At 38.6% G+C, this 20,178-nt stretch overlaps 1 protein-coding gene across 7 annotated transcripts in view; it reads left to right on the top strand.

The window, feature by feature from the left end:
• iqsec1b (IQ motif and Sec7 domain ArfGEF 1b) overlaps nucleotides 1-20,178 on the top strand; it is a 192,784-nt gene that overhangs the window by 110,418 nt on the left and 62,188 nt on the right. Inside the window, exon 1 of one of the 7 annotated variants that reach the window (XM_027143931.2) lies at nucleotides 5,333-5,457. The exons of 5 other annotated variants lie outside the window; for them this stretch is intronic. In XM_027143931.2, coding sequence (XP_026999732.2) covers nucleotides 5,435-5,457 — 23 coding nt within the window. In that variant the 5' untranslated portion in view covers nucleotides 5,333-5,434. Of the gene's footprint in view, nucleotides 1-5,332; nucleotides 5,458-15,296; nucleotides 15,486-20,178 lie in introns of those variants that run through there. One more of the 7 variants, XM_027143928.2, reaches the window with a different exon arrangement.

Below are 20,178 nucleotides of genomic sequence, written 5' to 3'. Positions count from 1 at the left end.
GACCTGCAACAGTCCACAGGGTCAGGTACACTGCATCAAGAGATCAGTAAGAAGATGGAACTACAGTCTTTTAGGCAACCTTAATCAGGGCTTTGTACACAATTCAAAACTCAATAGGTAATTAAATGTAAATGGAATAAACTAAAGTATTACATTAAGATTAATAGCACATCAGTGATCTCAGAACTTCTTCTGTTGTCTCAGGGAACACAGACCACAGAACTGTGACTGACTGCAGGGTTTACTGCAAGACACAGTTCATGTAGTCAAGAGACTCTTCCACTGAGACTATGTGCATGTGTGGACCATTCCTCTGTGTGTGTGTGTGTGTGTGTGTGTGTGTGTGTGTGTGTGTGTGTGTGTGTGTGTGTGTGTGTGTGTGTGTGTGTGTGTGTGTGTGCACGCATCTGTGTGCATCTGCATGTGGGTGTGTGTGTGTGTGTCTGTGTCTGTGTGCATCTGTATGTGGGTGTGTGTGGGTGTGTGTGTCTGTGTCTGTGTGCATCTGTATGTGGGTGTGTCTGTGTGTGTGCATGTGTACTGTATGTGTGTGAATGTGTGTGGGGGTGTGTGTTTGGGTAGAGACGATTGGAGAGACTCCAAAGCAGCATATTGCTTGAGTGGATTCTTAGTTCAGCGTACTATCTGCAGGGAGATGTAGTAAAGCAAGGAGGCCATTCTGGCATTTTAGGAATGTACATACTCCATGCAGCCATAACATTAAAACCACTGAGTGGTGAAATTAATAACATTGATTATCTCATTACGGTTGCATCTGTCAAGGGGTGGGATATATTAGGCAGGGAATGAACAGTCAGGTCTCAAAGTTAATGTGTTGGAAGCAGGGTAAATGTAAGGAATTGCCCATTTGGTCCCTTGACAAGGAGCAATCTGTGATGGTTAGATGACTGGGTCAGAGCATCTCCAAAACAGCAGGTCTTGTGTGGTGTTCCTGATATGCAGGAGAAATTTTAAACCAGTGACATTGTCATCTGTCTCTTGGACTAGTCAAAATGTCCATGCTGATCCCTGTCCACTGCCAAAACTGCCTAAAATGGTTCTGCTGGGAATACCTTGGGTACTTTGATACATTTGATGATAATTTGACACATTAATCCAGTCTGATTCTGTCTCCAGATGTGCAAGACAGAAAAGTCTAATCAATGGAGGCCCATCTCACAACTCAGACGATTTGTGGGAATGGATCTGCTGTTAATACCTTGGTGCCAGACACCAGAACACAACTTCAGGTCTTGTGAAGTCAATGCCTCATCAGGTCAGAGCTGTTTTGTTGGCACAAGGGAGACCATTGCAATATTAGGCAGGTTTAATGTTGTGGCTGATGCACATGATACAAATGCACAAATCAACCACCAGTCTCATCTTCCCAGACTGAAGAAGTGGTGGTCGATTTGAGCCTGAACCAGATCAGAGTGCTGCTTCCATCTGCTGCATTGCTTTCTCAGTGCTACAGCTCAGACTCTGTAGAAAGAAAGTGTTCATGCATGTGTATGCACTTTTGTGTGTCTGTGTATGTGAGACAAATTTGACTAAGCCATTTGTCAAAACTGACAGGCTTGAAAGCATGCTGGCTTCTGATGAGTGGCTCCAGCTGCGACAAATTTGGAGATTCTCCCACTCAGAGTTTGGCATGGAATAGAAAGACCCCTCAGCATGCAAATAGTGCTGACACATGGTAAGTACCATGTGCATATGTCTGTCTGTGTCTGGGACCTGATAAACCTGAATGCAAAGTTACTTTGTGACGGTTACTGAAAGCTTCTTTTGAGTTATGATGGAGTGAGGTCTACCTTGCTCCATCTGTCATTCCTGCATATACTCTTATGGAATGATGGAAGTCCTAACAACCCTTCTGGCTTCACACAGGTTCACTAATGACATTGTTTACAGAGTAGTATACAGCCTGTTTCTGAGTAGGTGATACAGCCAAATGTATGTATCATGATTTTTTCTTTTTTTTTAATCCTAATGTAGCTCAATGTTTTTAATACATTATACTATTATTTTTAGAGCAATGTAATTCACTTCACACTGATTATTTCCTAACCAGTTCATTTTTCTCATTTTATTTGGCATTTGGATTTAAGAGACCTGCAGCTGCCTTGTATTACTGCATGGTAGATGAATAATTTATGTTTGATGGATCTGTGGAGTCAAAATGGCATAATCATGGTGTCACTTTGTTGGTACATGGCTGACAGTTAACACCTGATTTAAGTGACAAAATTTTTTGTTGGCATAATAATGTGCATAAGTTACTTAATGCTAATTGTTAGAATGTCAAGACAACTGATGAATTGATGAAGGGCCATCGCTCTTACAATACTCAATGCCATTAGCATACATCAATTTCAAAGCAGCTTTCAAACAGCATCGGAATATATAGAACAGTTGACCGATTTCTACCAGTGTCTCATTAACTTACTCTGCTTTCTGAATTCCACTGTGATACTGTAATGTATTGTGTGGCAATAACAAACATGTCTTTTTCTTCTTACTCTGTTAATAATGCCAAACACAATGATAGCACACTCACACAATCATTCACTAATACTAGTGTACTTTTAAGTTTTATTTACCAAGCACTTGCTATGGATAAAATACTGATGCTCCATTTCACTTGGTGATTTACTTGATTTTGGAAGTACAGCATCCGCAGCATACATAAATAATAGACTATGCAAATACCATGCTTTAAATTCTAGATAATTAAAAAATAGGCTTGCAAATCATTTATATAGTCAAAAATTCTCATTGCAAGTCTACTGGGAAATCACAGACCTGGCAACACTTTAAGCAGGTGAAGGGGCTGTGTGCAGACTAGGGTTTGTACAAATACTAATATTTATTTGCCTGAAATCAAACTGCTAGTGTGCCCAAGCAAATAACTGTTTCAGGGCAGCGCTACAGTAGGTATAGTCTCTATTATTTTGTGCAGCAAAAAAAGATTCTGAGAAGGTCCTATCTTGATGATGGGAGGATTGGGCTATCTACAACAACATCTGAGAGCTATTTCCAACATACTCAATTCCAATCGCACTAGGATACGAAAATGAGTCTAGCTCAACCTCTTTGAGCTGCCACGCATCGCTGGTCTGACTGAACCAAAAGCATGACCAAGAAACGGATTCTATTAAAATTTACTTGGTTATAATGGACAAAAAAATAACTGCAGGCAGAATTCCACCAGGAATGGGTTTAAAAAACCGTCACACGCTCCTCTCAAATTCAAGTGTTAACGGTCCATTAAAGCATAAGAAGATAATTGACTTTTCCCAGCATATTCCTGTGTACTGAAGTTAACTATAGAATAGGTTTCACCTTGTGTGAGATATTTTTCAAATTAAAACTATATTTAACCTTCATTCTTTACCATCTACCTGCATTTCCTTACCATCTGCCTCACTGCTTCCACCTTCTCTACATCACCACAGTGGTGACTAGTGAATACATTACTCATGAAGCCTCTGCAACCCCAATGCAGAAACATTTTAAATTACAGGCTGTTCCTGTGATATTTGGATGGCTGCTGTTATAACAATGACTACAGATACAATTCCCTGTTATAGTTAATGGGAGGCAGGTGCTTGCATTGGCCTCTCTTTGGCACCTACCTGTAGCTTTATAGAATTCAATGATGCAAGGGACTATATCTCTAGTTGAGCACACAAACACACACAATAGGTAATGGGAGGAAATCTTTTACCCTCAGCAAAGAAAGAAAATAGCATTAGCACCGAGAGACCAGCTGCCAGCTCCGGAAAGATCATTGACAAATGATTTCTTTTTCAGGACAAACGTATGGTATTTAAAAACATTTTTTTTCTTTTTTTAAATCAAACACTATTTGTCAAGCTTCTTATAGTAAGAAATAAAATTATGAATCCTGAGTTTACATGTCTAAGGTTATACAACTAACATAAAAATAACATCCACATGAATGCAGGACCCAAATTTCCCAGAAGAACATTGCCCAGACTAACACACTGACTCTCCCAGCTTGTCTATTTAGCATAATGCATCCTGGCACCATCTCTTCCCCAGATAAGCAACACATCCAGGCCTGAATGGCCAAATGATGTACAGGTACAAGGAAAAAAGTGATTCATCATACCAGCCACCTTCTTTCATTGCTCCATGGTCCAGTTCTGATGCTCACTGAATGTTATTTAATTATGCAGATAGCTCAAATAAGTATATACTCAATCAACATGTCTCTTTGTAGTCTTCACCTTCACCTTAATGGAGTCAACCTCACCTTCACTATGGCTGATTGGTGTAAAAGCAATGATTCCTAATAATGTTATTATTATTATTATTATTATTATTATTATTATTATTATTATTATTATTGTTATTAGTAGTAGTAGTAGTAGTAGTAGTAGTAGATTAACCGCAGCTATTATTATTATTATTATTATTATTATTATTATTATTATTGATTCTTTTTAACAAAATCATTTTCTTTTGTTTTGTCTTGTTCTATGTTGTTGTTTTTTACATTTGCTTACAATTCTGTGTATTACACATTTTTTGCAGATTCAATTTATTTTTGAAATATATTTACATTAACATATATATGACCAGTTTTTTCCATGTGACATCGTAATATTACAAAAGCACAGACTTGTGTCTTTTCTAAACATAAAATCTTGCACTACATTTCACCTGAGCAGTTCTTCCCAGCAGATACATCTCGTAATGAATTGTGCTTATTCCTAGCAGATAAATCTCTTAATGAATTGTGCTTGTTCTGGAAAGCCTTATTACTATGCACTTGCCAAAATCGCTCACTTGAGTCAAGCACCATCTGCCAGGCTCCCAAATATAATTATACTCTCTACCTGCCTGTCTATTTGCACAATACTTCATTAGTTCTTAATGGTTCATCACTTGGTAGGGGAGGAAAGGGAGTGACGTTCTGACGAAACAACACTTTCATGATACCGGGACCTGCTTTGCAAACAGCCTCTGTTGCCATGGTTACAGGTAGACCTGACAGTTCTCTGCATCCTTGGGCTATAATAAAGTTGAGACGCTAAGCCGTAAACAGTCATTCGGATGAAAGACCAGGGACGTCATAAGTGAACAGGCTTATCATGAATATCAGAATGAATCACAACATTGAAATCTTTCCTGCCAGGTTTTATGCCAGGATGCTGTTACACCTCATAGAGACGCTCATCTGGTTTCTTTTGTCATTATGGATGCTGATGTTGTATTACACACACGCAAACACACTCTTGATTCCCCGCCCCTCCATGGTTAAGCTTGAATGAGCTAGTCGTGCTTGTGAGCGTGCGAGGAAAGTGGTGTGCGCGAGTGTGTGCCTGTGTGTGTGTGTATACATGTGAGCAGGCAGCGTGCACTACACTCAGCCCCTGTGTTTTTCCACAAAAGACACAGCGTCGTCATGGCTAACAGACTCTACTACCTGTGAGTACTGTAGTTCTTTAAAGTAAAGTGTATGACTTTTTAGATTATGGAAGTAATGCAGATCACATTAAATACTGATAAATTCGACTACACATGCGATCTCATCAGTCTGTAGTGAGTGGTGTGTTAACATGTAGAAATTCGGTTTGCTTTACCAGCGACTGATCTTTTACAGCTGTTGTTTTTACTTTCTGCACCGCACACACCATAGAGATTTAATCACACTTCATTGTCATGATTAGTGGACTCGAACATATTCATTAAGTATGTTTTATCTCTCATTGTGTGTATTATGATATTTGTTTATTTCGCACTGAGTGTTGCTGTGCAGCTTAATTCAGAAGCGGTATGAGAGTAGTACGTGCCCTGCATGTCTTGAATGTTTACCTCGGCTGTGCAGAGCTTTTCTGAGCTGCGTGCAGAGGGATAAGACTGGCCATTGACATGCCTCACACATTCGATCTGAAGACTTTGTGGACAGGCATTTGCGTAGCACTGATGATGTCACACTTTCTATTTTTGGAATCCATATAAGCCTGTGTGGTTTGCAAGCCTCGCTGCTGACAGACTGTCGGAATAAGACTGATTCTGCTTCAGCTCCTTTTAGTTGTGCCACATATAATGACCCCATCACTTTACATAAGCTTATTACTCTGGAAGGCTTGTGTTCACCTCCGTACATATTAAGTGTAGAGGAATGACCATAAGCTCTTTGGCTCAAGTAGAATCTGCATGGAAGTGTACAGATTATGCTTTCCTATAAATGAAAAAGATGTGAAATCTGTAAATATAGCGTACATTTTAAATCCAAAAGATAACTTGTAAGAATAAAGGTAGATATTAGAGCTATTCCTTTACAGTATATCCATATTGGTGGTTGTGATCACTTCTGTGTAAAATTAATCTTTCTAATATTCTAATAATTCTGTTCATTTTGCCAACACATGTTTAGCATTATCATTTTGTGTTACACATGCTATATGATAAAATAGTTTATCATGTGTTTAACCACAGCCGCCTCATACCCTCATGTCATTGGCTCTCGAGCCCTAAATCCCAGAGTGGCTCCACGTCTCTGTTTCTGATGTAACTCAACCTGCATAGTTTTATCCTGGGGGACGGCAGGATTGGGACTGCCTTGTACATCATGTGATCATCCCTCAAGGTCACTCTGATCACCCAGTATTCCTTCAAAACATCCCATGACTAATCTCTCTCTCTCTCTCTCTCTCTCTCTCTCTCTCTCTCTCTCTCTCTCTAACCATCTTTTTCTCCTTCAAACCCATGTGTTAGTTCAGTATGGTGTTTGTGAATGCTAGAATCAGTGTTACATTAAGAATGTAAGCTCAGAACATGTGATCCAGGCCCACATCATGATCAGTGATGGTAATGTGAGTTAGCACCAAGTCACAAGCAGGCCATCAGAGCACAATTCAGCTACAGCTGCAATTCCACAGTGTTATTCCTCCACCGTTATGTTAGCCAGCAGCACTGCTGAACCCATTTCATGTTAGTCACCATTGGCTGGTTGATTATGCATTAAATCTAACTTCACAATGAAATGATGCCAGGAAAGCACACACACAGATTCATATTCAAATACTTTAGGATTTTTTATTTTTTTTTTATACAGACAAGCATCCATAAAAGTCTGGCATCATAGTGGTGCTGAAGTCATGCATCTAAATGGCTTCCCTGATTTCCACAGTGTCAAATCATTTTGATGTCTGGCTGTGGAGGTGTCCTTGATCCTATCAAATAATTATAAATGAGTGGCGATTAAATATTTAAAGATTTGTTTTTAATATTTGATGCATTGAACACTTGGTTGGACTGCAATATCTGTGGATGAGATAAGATGGTTGGCAAACAGATTAAAGGATTTCTATCCACCTAATTAATTAATAATTACTGTTATATATTATAAATTGGATAGTTTTCCTGATCTAATATTGCTTTATTTTCGCAGTATCTCAGTTGTGTTTATTACTGTGAGACTTTTTGTTTCCTGAATCTCTCCGATGTAATCCATAAGCCATGAGAGGGCATGTACTGTAGTGATTTGATTATAGATAAGCGTGTTCTCAGGCGTGACGCTAACATGATGTAAAGTTAAAGTAAATGCAAGCAATTTTCAAAAATTCAGAATGAGGAAACCTATTTCACCTCTTGAAGCATTAATCAATGTTTTATTCTGAAGCTATACCCCTCTTCGATTAAAAAATGCATGCGTTGTCACCATGCTTTTAAATATTTATTAGCCTTTATTTTTTTATTTTCACAGACAATAAAAGCAATTAAATCTTTTCTTTTTAGTCAAGAATGTGAGGTTTCAAATTTCTGTTATATTTGTTAGATTTTATATGCGTTTCATTTAATCTGGCATGTTCAGCTCCTGTTCATGCAGCATTCATTGGAAGCTTTTTCACCAGACCATTAGGCTGAATCCCAGGTGACTTCCTTTTCCCTGCATACAGTATGGTCTCTATATAGCGTATGACACAGTGGTGGTCTTGGGAGCCAAAAAGACCACTGCTGAGCATGACATGGCTCAGTGTAACGTTCATAATGCACATTCCGCCTTTACATTACATCTGTCTGTTTAATGTACAGAAAATGTACAATTTATTTCAAAAGCTGTTTACATAGAACGGGTTTAACAGCAGCACATCTTTACTGACAAATCCTAACAACTGGCCAGTTCATTGTCCTTTCCATAGTTTGTTCATCATTGAATGTTTCAAACACGTTTCATTTAACAGCTTTAAACAGGCCGCACTTTACATATTTAGCTTCAGTGCTTTTTTTAAGGCTACATTGATAACAATATTAATAAACTGAATAAAGAAATTGCAATAAATGTGCAAAGTAATAATCTCTGTATCATATTACAGCTGGTGCCTCTGCTAAACTGCTTGACTCTAAAGTCAAGGGCTCACAACGCCATGAAGAATCACCTTATAGTTTAATGATGGATGGAGGATAGCGATGTCTACAGCAGCATGTGGAAGGTTTATCCTTTCTGCTATGTTCTACTCAGGCCACAGCAATGCTGACAGACTGCTGATACGACTCTAGACCAGCTGCATATTGGGGAGTAGATAGTGACGCGCAACCTGCGACTCCAAGAGTGTTCAATCACACAGCGCAGGTCATGCCAGAATTGACTGTGCCACAGAGCAAGGGGTTTTAGTTCAATTTTATTTAGATTTAACGGAGAACAAAAAGAACTGATGGTGGAATTCCTTCAAGAGCTTGGAGGAATGTAATTCCAAAACATTTTTTATTTAGAAGTAAAGCCTTTTAAGGTACGGTAGTTACACATGTATTTAGATAGAATTCCCTTTTATAACTTTCCATTACCTCACTCACTGCAACCGTCTGCGAGCAGTCAGGCCACAGGACATCCTAGGCATCCTGCATTTACCCAAACACCTGGAATGTCTGGATTTAAATACAGTTGATGACTCATATAAGACAGTATGCAATTGCTGATGCAAACGTTATAGCTTAAGTGTTCCTAATCTCAGAGTTATATAAAGCTCACAAGCAGCACTTCACTCCCAACTAACGAGGAAGCTTTGGCTTCTTCACAAAAGCCCAAATGAATCCGTGATGGCTGATTTTGTTTCTGAACAGCTCTGATTGCGTGCTCATGACTCTCCACTGTAAATAGAGCAACAGTCAAAGCAGCTGGAGACTGGTGACATTTCACTTACCTTTCTTTTTTTTTTTCTGGGATTGTTTTGTTCAACTGCAACAGTCAGCGAGTTCAAAGCTAAGGCTCAGCCCGCCCTTTCATGAAAGCTCATCTGAAATTGTCTTGTAATTGTTTGTAAGTGTTAACTTATTTTACACTGCAAGTGTGTTTAAATACAGCTAGAGCTCTCCATCTCAGATTTGTATCATTGAGGGGAAAATAAAAAGACAGTGCCTCCTGGTCTGTATGTCATTTAAATGTGAGCTCCTAAGAACATTTAAAATTCTTTTTCGCCCCTAATAAATTGACTGTATACATGAAGTGGTGTTTAAATTAGAATGCCTCTTATTGGTATGATGGGCTTTAAGCCTCAGTGTAAGTGAGGTGCTAGAGGTGCTTGTGCAGTGGGCCGACATGTTCGGCTGTCCTCATGAGTATCGCTGCTACAATATAGATAAAATATCATCAGAATTTGCTCAGGATTTCTTGGTTGCACAATTCCTCTCGACTATATACCCAGTGTCACCTAAATGGTTCCCTTCAAGGTTTCTTCCTCAGACCATCTCAGGGAGATTTTCCTTGCCTCCGTCACCACCGGCTTGCTCATTAGGGATAGATTTTAGAGATGTACAGTAACGTAACTTTAAACTTTACAATTATTCTATTTTTGTGCCTCTGTAAAGCTGCTTTGAGACACTATCAGTTAAAAGCACTACACAAATAAACTGAATTGATTTAAAAATCAGAATCAAACCTGGCAACAGCATAACAGACATGTTTACTGTTACAACTGCAATTTACTGGTGGTATTTTTGCCCATTATTTTAATCCAATAGGACTAAAGTTTTGGCACTCTTGACAAGCCAAGTGTTTTTTTAGTTGGAGCTCTATGACCTTTGTGCCTAAACTTTTAGTCACCTTGCAAACTAAGAACATCCTACTTTCCTGTGTACTGTTACGTGATTGGAAACAAATACAAATACTTCACCTACATGCTTTTGGATGCCAAGCTGGATGTCTGGATGTCTACTGGAAGGGAGCTATAGTGCAGATACAAATGAGAGAAGGGAGTTTGAATAACAAAGTGTGTTCATTTAAATCCACTAGGGGGAGCACAGTTCTAAGGCAATGCCAGTAGACCGAAATCTTGAATATGTAAAGGGTATGAATGCTAATATCTTAGTGATATCTAGTGTAAGAATATGAAGATTATTGTTCTAGTTTATTATTTCACATTTCTTTGTTTTTTATTTATACACGAAAAAAAAAGAGTTCCAGGTTTCAGACGGCTGTTGCACGGTGTACATAGTGATGATAATCAAATAGAATATACCACTGATGATCATTCTAACTCCTGATCACTGTAATGAGAATGTTAAAGATGACCTTGTGTTTCTACACTTTGCAGTTTTGAGATGATACATACGTAACAGTGTCTTGGTGGCATTCAGAAATGGCTGTGAGAATAACACTGAGCTCTTTGTTCATACATGAACCTCAGAGGAGATGAAAGCTTTTGTTCAGAATGTGAGCTGAAGAACATGGCTTTGTCCTACTGAAATGAGAAGCTAAAAATATCCACAATATAACAATATTATTGTTTTTATTTTCCTCTGACCTCTTAACCTCAAAGGGCCACAGTAATTTTCAAAAAATTAACCAAACCTTAGCGTTTCATTTATTATATGAAGCATATTTTGAGCTTTTTGAGCATTTGAGCCTCTCGGATTTGTCTAGAAAAAAATCTCTTTCAAGCATATGACTGAAATATCCACAGCCAACAAAATTGATTTAGGAATGAGCTCGATCAGGGGCAACACTGAGACTAGATATATCTTCACACCTACAGCCTTTGCTCAGCTTCCCAAATGGAGACCATGAACACACAGCCTGTGCTCATCATTCCAGCTCTGATCCCATCTGGCCCCACGTGCCCCGACAATAACTCCCAATTACACACCCATCTGTCCAGGCCAAACTGGCAGCATCCTTGTGAGGACCTTTAAACTCGGCCATCATGCTTGGAATAATGTCTGCCTCCTTTTAGCTCTTATTACTTCCTCTCTAGTGAGGCCAGAGAAATAACGATAACACCACCATGACCTTTTATTATCAGGTCATATCTGAACAAAGGAAGTGGTCCTGAACTTCCTCCACACTGTGCTCCAGATACCAGTCTGTTAACTTTCCATTTCTGATGACATACACAGGCCTGGAAGAGTAAAAAAAAAAAGAAAGAAAGCTGCTTCACAGAGAATATAGTACAATGTTTTATGCAGATGCTGAAAGATTTCTCATCTCTCATTTACACTGCTGTGCCTTTGTTCATAGAACAAAAGAAATAAAATGGAATAAGCATGTAAGATCAAATCCCATGGTAGACTCATATTTCTGCCTAACCAGTCCTTTCTTCCAGAGTCTAATATATTTTATTCAATATCTTCTGTATTTTGCATGTTAGACTTGTGCAAGTTCTTGAAGAAAACTTTTCTAGTTAAGTCACTTGGTTTACTATACACAGTGAAGAAGCTGTAGTTCTATATACTGTAGTCATTTTTGTGTGCATTTATTTCTAGCGTGTTATTACAGCTGATGTCTCAATCTGAAATTCTCCCTAGGATTTTTTTTAAATCTTTGATATATTTATACTGTAGAAACAGCTGGCCAAGAAATATAAATCTACTTTATAGCCGGGCGTGTATGTCTCATAAATGTTGTAACAAATGTTTGTCACTTCTCACTACATAACAGCTTGATAACTGGAACAACTTTGTAATTACTTCAAACATATTTGTACAACCCATGTACAAATCAGTCTGATAAGATTCCTTGTATTTCATAAATTATTTCATAAACGTAGCTCTTTATTCACCCGAGACTGAGGATTGACATGCTGTTGTGAGTAAATTGGTCTCAGCAGGTGTGCAGATAAATGAAGGAACAGCTGATGTTTTAGATATTTGTTCAATATAATGAGTCGTTTACTTCTATGATTCTTACTGGGACGCATCCTAAAACAGCCTTTCTGAGTTCTAAGCATTCATGATCTCATATCATAATCATATTTCTGAATACATCTTTACTTTCTAATCATAACCAGTTTTACAGTACAATTGCCTAAATTTTGATTTGCTATCATTCTTAGGTTTGGGAGCTTTTAATCTGAGCGTAAAACTGTTTCATGATCTTAAATTTTGAGAGCAGGAAGGGAGGACTGAATAGTAATCATGTTTTGAATTTAAGGTTTTATTCTTTTGCTTTCCATCTTCAAGGCTTGTGTAAATGGTGATAACATCAGCCAATTAACCCAGGCATTCAATATATGCCCCATAATTAATTGCTCTCTATGAATTTCAAATAGCATCCAATTTCCCATGAGGGACGTTCAAGTTACGATGTGCTGGTATCATGAAACTGCCAGTCAGGTCTTGAAGGGATCAATTCAGAAGGCAGGGAAGGTTGGAGGTGAAGCCTGTAGTTGTTTGTGTGTGTGTGTGTGTGTGTGTGTGTGTGTGTGTGTGTGTGTGTGTGTGTGTGTGTGTGTGTGTGTGTGTGTGTGTTCGTGCGTGCGTGCGTGCGTGCGTGCGTGCGTGCGTGCGTGTGCACTCCGTGTCCAGGTGCTGAATAAGGCCATTAGTACTTATTGGCCTTGCAGCTCATTCACTGGGAATCGTAGCCCAGCTGGGCCCTTAGACTTAACACCTGGTGCACAAGTAGCTCTAATGGCTGAACACTTGAAAGGCCTCAGTTGCTCTCCTTAGGTTTCTTTTACAACCTTTTCTTGGTTTTGTTGCTTAGGAAATAAATGAGTCTTGAATTTTAAGTAAATAATAGTCTGCTTTATTTTATCCATCAGTGTTCTGGATTCTTATTGAGGGCACCAACACACAGAGACATTTCTCATATCTATTCCTCTGTTTTCTCTCATTCCTGTTCCCTCCCCAGTACAGTATATTCATTTCTCTTAGGAACTTTCATTTAACACATTTAGCTTGGTTTTCTGATGCACCCTGGGTAAAACACTATGATTCTGTATTCTAAACATCACCATTCTGACTCGCCCCAGCCAGCTGGATGATGGATGTGTCCTCCTTTTCTAGCAGCGTGTGTTCCTGCTTCATTCCCCTGCCCCCTCTTGCCAAGATGCCCCCCTTAACTGCCCCACAGACAAAAGAGTTGTTTGCAGGGCCTCATTAACGAACCAGTAAGAACATGTGTGGCCACTCCGTATGCTTTCACATTTATGGGCTCTAAACATGTTAAAGGACCACAAAATGGAAACACTTCATGGCTAAATTGCAGAAAGACTGAGTTGTGGGTGGATTAAAGTCAACTGTTCTGTTTGTGTGATGAATTGGGCTTTGTTGTTGGAGCGAATTAAATGCTTGTTACGGAGCAAGGTTAGAGTTAAAGTGCCCTTCTGCCTATAGATCATGTATAAATATAAATCCCAACAGTAACTGGACAGAATATTGTGGTTAGTGAAAATAAAGACATTTGGGTAAATTTCTCTCCACATGTTAGTATTTTGAGCATTGATCACGAATTAGGTGTCATTTGGATGTTTTTTCTAGTGCTTTTCTTGCGTATGTGGGAACTACAGTATTGTATTGCTTTACTTGGCAATGAAATTGAGCACATTTCTCACTGTCCACTTACACAAAAAACTCTTTGCTATTCCAACAGCCAACACTCACTGTCTCTGTGTGTGTGTGTGTGTGTGTGTGTGTGTGTGTGTGTGTGTGTGTGTGTGTGTGTGTGTGTGTGTGTGTGTGTGAGTGTGTGTGTGCGCGTGTGCGTGTGCGTACGTATGTGCGTGTGTGTGTGTATGAGAGAAAGAGAGAGAGATTGTTTTTTTAATGTGCATGTGTGTGCTTATAAAAATGTGAGACTGTGGAGAGAGATTTTAACTAATTTTTTTCTAGCATATTGATCAGGGTAAACACAGACACACACACACACAACACACACACGAGCTCAAAAGACAAGGAAGGTTTGTTCTGTTAAAATAAAAGACATTTTTACTTTAAGATGAGTTATGATTAACTAACAAAGAATTATGTAAGAGAGTTATGATTAACTAACAGAAAATATTGAACATTTTTCTAACCTGTTACAATAACAATAAAACACAGAAATTTTAAAATAAGGGTTTAGGTTTTAGAGTGATTTTAATACAAACCCCAAGTAATATATGATACATCTACATCATTACACTGCTTTCTTACATCATTAATGATGCTTTCTATATCATTACACTGAATGATATTGTAAACTGTATTTTTTATATATTTTTTAATCCCTTTCATAAAAATTGTTCTCAGTCTCAAGTAAAAAGCTTTGAAATGTATCTCTTTTTAGGACTTTTAACCATTGTGTACACTGTTTTGGTTTAGTGTTTTCAAACTGATTTATTAGACAAAATAAACCGCACAGTATATATTGGTTTCAAGACAAAACCCTAGTCCTCAGTGGGGAACCCCTCCCTTCTAGCTTTGGACCAATCAGCAACCTTATCATCAGCTTTCTGTTTAGTATTTTAGTGTCAGGATTCCGTTGCCTGGCAACCAGCATCAGCATTTTTGAGGGAGGCCTTGGCTGGGGTAAGAGCATGTCGTCACTGAGCAGCATGTGCTTCTTCTGATTATCTCTTCTCACTGTCCACATGGCTGCTGATGGGTGTGCACCGTCAGATATGGGATAATTAATCCAAACCAGGCCAGTGGGGGGTTTAGGAGCTGCCCTTATCGTCTCCCAGAGACAATAAGAGAAGCCCAAAGATCTCGGAAGAAAGGAGAGGAAAGAAGAAAGCTAGAGAAGCTTTCAGAGAGAAGAAAGCTTTTTCTTCTGTTTATCCATGGTGCAGGAAGAGGGAAAAAGCAAGATACATACTGGATGAGATGTTTAGGGGAAGAAGTCATCTTTAGCTCACGGTTCACTCGTTCACACAGACGTGCACACCAACGTGCTGTTCCATGGAGGAGTGAGAGACAACTCCCAGCTGGCCTTTGTGTTTGTCTATTAACATGTGTGATATCTTCAGGGACAGCGTACAGTATGTGTCATGTTGTGTCAATTACATTGAATGTTGTCGTTTTCAAGAGATTCTTCTCCCTTCTGTACCTTCTGCTCCGGTGCTGGAGTGTTTAACAAGTGCAGTTGTGTTGAACCATGACGATAGTTGAGCACTGGACACTGGGATCAGCAACGTTGTTAAAGTGCTTGTTTTGTTGCTCTCTCCTTTGAAGACAATGTTAAAGTTTAAGGCATTGTGTTTGGATTACTGGCAGGTCTTGTGCCTGCAGCCTCTCAGTGGCTTCTACAGAAGGTAAGAAGGCATTTTCATGGTGATGTAAACACTAACAACCTCACAGAAGTGTTTATGAAAATGTGTTTGTTTTTATTTTGCCTAAAAGGTTCTTCATTAACTCAGGACCAAGCTAGATTTTGAAATCAGAATCTTTATTTCTTTTAAGCAGTATGATGGAGTGTTTGAAATGATCTGAAGTTTCAGGTTGTAAAGTATTGTTGCCTAGAGATTGATCCCAAATTGTCAGGCAGCCAACGTTGAGGGTTAGCAGCTGAGGTGACAGCAGGTTAGGATGATTTATTCCGAGGCATCCACTGTGCTCCTCTAAACTGACAAGCATTTGCACCCCTTCCTATGTGTGTTCTGTGCTTGTATCATGACCCTGCCTTGACGTGTGTGTGTGTGTGTGTGTGTGTGTGTGTGTGTGTGTGTGTGTGTGTGTGTGTGTGTGTGTGTGTGTGTGTGTGTGTGGTCCTAGTTGTGATCATGTGCAGATCAAATTTTTGTGTACAGTAGATTTTTTTACAGTACTTTTGATTTTCATCATGTTCTCTTCTGAATGCTTTTCCTCAGCTCAGTCAGGAATCATTTTTCACTGTGCTCTAATGTTTTAACACTTCTGATTTATCAGTTAATGACAGTGTCAGAATTCTTTGGCTTAAATTCTTATTTTAAAAGACCTCAATTTACACAGCCAGATTTAGTCTTTTCTTTACAGCAGAAAAAGCACCAAATTATTCTTCAGTATGATTCTATTATATAGTGCAATATATAGCATTGTTAGCATATTCAATTCATTAAAGGCTTATTTAATTAATGCAGGTTTTTATGCATCGATGAAGACAATACGCCATCCTAGTTAGACGCCTTTTGTGTTCTTGGGGATGACTAGAAACTCAAATTTGCAAAGCTCTGATTTAACATATCACTCATGTGGACTGGTTTGAATTACATACTGGTGCCCTGTGGGGTCATCTTTTTTTTTTTCTTGTTGTAGCATAGAAAGTCCCAGGAGGATTTTTTCAGCAGAGATTTTAGCACAGTAGAGTTCGTGGAAGTAGTTAGACTAAAAAGCGCTGGACTACTGATTAGAAGGTTGTAAGCTCAAGTCCCACGACACCACTGCTTGGCCCTCGAGCACGGACCTTAACTCATGATTATTCACAGACTTACATTTTATCTCATTTTTATATAGCTGAGCAATTGAAAGATAAGCACCTTTCTCCGGGGCCCACCGATGGCAGTTTCCACTTTTACAGACTGTTGCCCAGGCAGCAACGATCACAAAAATCAGCTAGATAGTGTATTTAGACAAATCACTTGTTTAACATCCACATGGTCAATATTTTTCTCTGTTAATTTGCATCTGCTCAAAGTGTTAATTGCTGATGATGACATCAACGATGACACAGATATCAACAAATAAACTAAAATCAGCATTATATTCACTTTATCATCTACATTATTATTACCCTCACAAAAAGCTCATGTGCTGGAGGAGGATCTGATCTAAAGGTGGAGAATTTGGTGTGTCAGGCAGGATTAGTGTTTAATGTGTTTTTTTATGTTCTACATCATTGTTTGAGTTACATTTTAGGGTTTGAGGTTAGGGTTAGGAGGAGTTTGATCAGATCCAGGGGCACTATCTCCAAAAGGCATGTACAAATTTCTTTTGTTCCTCTTTAGGCCATTTTAAGCCTCATTTGTTCCGACAGCATCCCTAAGCAATGTAGTTAACTGATGCCAAATATATACTAGTATTAGCCTAGTGAAAAGTACACAAAGCATTATTCATTGAGAGAAATCAAGGACACCGGTCTAAAACACATAAACAACTGTTACTTATTACAGATTTAAATGTCCAATATATTACCTCCTTTTAATAGGAGATAATACTGTAACTGATACTAGCATACTTTGGTGATTAATAACAAAGCACCTATACAAATATATAAGTGTTAGTACGTACTTCAGTCACAGAGTAAATGTCCCTGGCAGTGTGAGATTGTGTAGGGACGATTGTTTCCTTATTTTGATCTTGCTTTGACTCGGTCAAGAAAACTCCCTTATACTGAGTCTGAACTACAAACTGTGCCTATTTCTAAAATATTCCATTACTTTTGGATAAGTAAAGGTGGTGTTTAAAGTCTTGGGATGCTCCGTTTTAGTAGTTTGACAAACACTTTGGTGGGACAGACTGCAGTAACCGTGATCAGATAGAGTCCAAGGAAAGGCAGACTTTAAAGTCAGTGAGGCGTCACTCTGGATCATTTTGGATGAGCTTTTTTATTCCACTTTGATAACAAAACATTTCACTGGATTTAAACTATTAAGAAAAGTTTTCCTGTATTTTACGTCGTACATTGTTACTATAATGTTTATAATGAATAATGTTTATTTCCAATTCATTGACCATTAAGCATCCAGATACTGATGCTGATAATAAAAGTACAACTTCTGATTCATTTCACACATAATGTCAGATTCAAAGAAGTTCTAAGACAAACACCAGCTTAAGCAACAGAAATGTATAACAGCAGGTCATTGATATTCTCCTCAGCTAGTTTATTTGTCTTAGACAATCTCAGCTACAGTCCTTTGGATTGTAAAGAAACAGATCCCACAGAGAGATGGAGGTCGACTTCCAAGCTGTGGTCTGTAGTGGTACATTTTTCCACCACAGCTGATATTTGCTGAGGATAAATAGAAAGCATATTTGCAAAATTTGTGAAAGTGTTAATTACTTTCATTTTGAAGTCTAGCACCATGTGGGATGTTTGAATCTGCTGACTGATTAAGCATAAGCACAAACCTGTAGCCTCTAGCTAATCTCACCAGACGGTTAAAGTTTCTCATTATTCTTTTAAATTGATTGCAGTGTAATTAATACCCTGTATGCTATGCTAACCGTCTGCTTGGTCCTGTTTTTCCTTGGTCTTTCACTGGCACTGTTTTACTGTTAAGGCTTTGAATGTATACAAGAAAAGCTATATACTGTAGCTCAGAGGCTCAAGAAATCTGAAATGATGATATTCTTTCACTTGAAGCCATGCATACTGATGGTGATGCCACAAAAATGTAATTTCTCTGTCTGCACATTCTGTGAAATCTAATACAAGATCATTCTTTGTGGAGCAGTGAAGAGAGCATGTAGAGAAACTGTGGCACTTCGGTTCACTGATCACTGAGAAACACATGCTTTCTTTCCTCTCAGCTACACTGTCTACATAAAGGCAAGTTGAGTCAAGTTTATTTAAATGATAAAGTACCAAAGCCTAAAGCATAATAAATAATTTGAAATCTTTATACACTGCTCAAAAAATATAAAGGGAACACTTAAACAACACAATGTAACTCCAAGTCAATCACGCTTCTGTGAAATCAAACTGCCCACTTAGGAAGCAACACTGATTCAATCAATTTCACATGCTGTTGTGCAAATGGAATAGACAACAGTTGGAAATTATAGGCAATCAGCAAGACACCCCAATAAAGGTGTGGTTCTGCAGTTGGTGACCACAGACCACTTCTCAGTTGCTATGCTTTCTGGCTGAAGTTTTGGTCACTTTTGAATGCTGGCGGTGCTTTCACTCTAGTGGTAGCATGAGACGGAGTATACAACCCACACAAGTGGCTCAGGTAGTGCAGCTCATCCAGGATGGCACATCAATGCGAGCTGTGGCAAGAAGATTTGCTGTGTCTGTCACCTTAGTGTCCAGACCATGGAGGCGCTACCAGGAGACAGGCCAGTACATCGGGATACGTGGAGGAGGCCGTAGGAGGGCAACAACCAGTGTTGTATAAAGTACTAGAAAGCAATACTTGAGTAAAAGTACAAGTATCGTACTAGAAAAGTACTTTGGTAGAAGTGAAAGTCACCTTTTAGAATATTACTCAAGTAAAAGTCTTAAAGTATCTGATATTTACTGTACTTAAGTATTTGAAGTAAAAGTAAAAAGTAAAATGTCAGTGATTTTCGGTGGACACAAGACCAGGGGCGGTTCTAGGGTTTCATCTTTAGGAGTTTTAGCCCGCAGTGAGAATTTCGAGAGTTTTATATTACATATTATATGACTACATAGTGAGCCAAAAGTTATAGCATTATTAAATGGCAAAAGTGGACACCAAAATGTTATGCATGATGTAATGATGCCAGTCTTGAATCAAATCTGTTCATGTATGTGTGCATTCTCTACAAACACTGTGTCCAATGAATGCAGACATTAATAAACAAATATTCACAAGACAAAGACCAAATCAATAAATGTTATTTTTATTTAGTATTGTATGGATTGTTTGCATTAATATTTTGTTGGTGCTATCATCTCTGATAATAAGAATAGTGACATTTCACTGCTTTTGGTTGCCGTCTTTGCGGCTTTCCGTCGATTAACGCTATAGATAAACGCCTCCAGCTCTGACTGCGCGTACCAGTACTTCTCCGTAGAGCGTGCGGAGCTGCGTAATACAATCTAGCAGCAGTGATTCGCCAAACCTCCCTTATTGCAGTCGCACACATATCTTCTGATTTTATTTTGTAGTAACGAGTAACGAAGATGCTTAGTGGAAATATAGCGGAGTAAAAGTATACATTTTATCTAGGAAATGTAGTGGAGTAAAAGTGAAATTGACATAAATTTAAATAGCGAAGTAAAGTACAGATACGTGAAATGTCTACTTAAGTACAATAACGAAGTATTTGTACTCCATT

Source organism: Tachysurus fulvidraco, chromosome 2, assembly GCF_022655615.1.
Source record: "Tachysurus fulvidraco isolate hzauxx_2018 chromosome 2, HZAU_PFXX_2.0, whole genome shotgun sequence".
NCBI lineage: Eukaryota > Metazoa > Chordata > Actinopteri > Siluriformes > Bagridae > Tachysurus > Tachysurus fulvidraco.
Note: the sequence above shows the minus strand (reverse complement) of the source record. Positions and strands in the feature narration are given on the sequence as shown.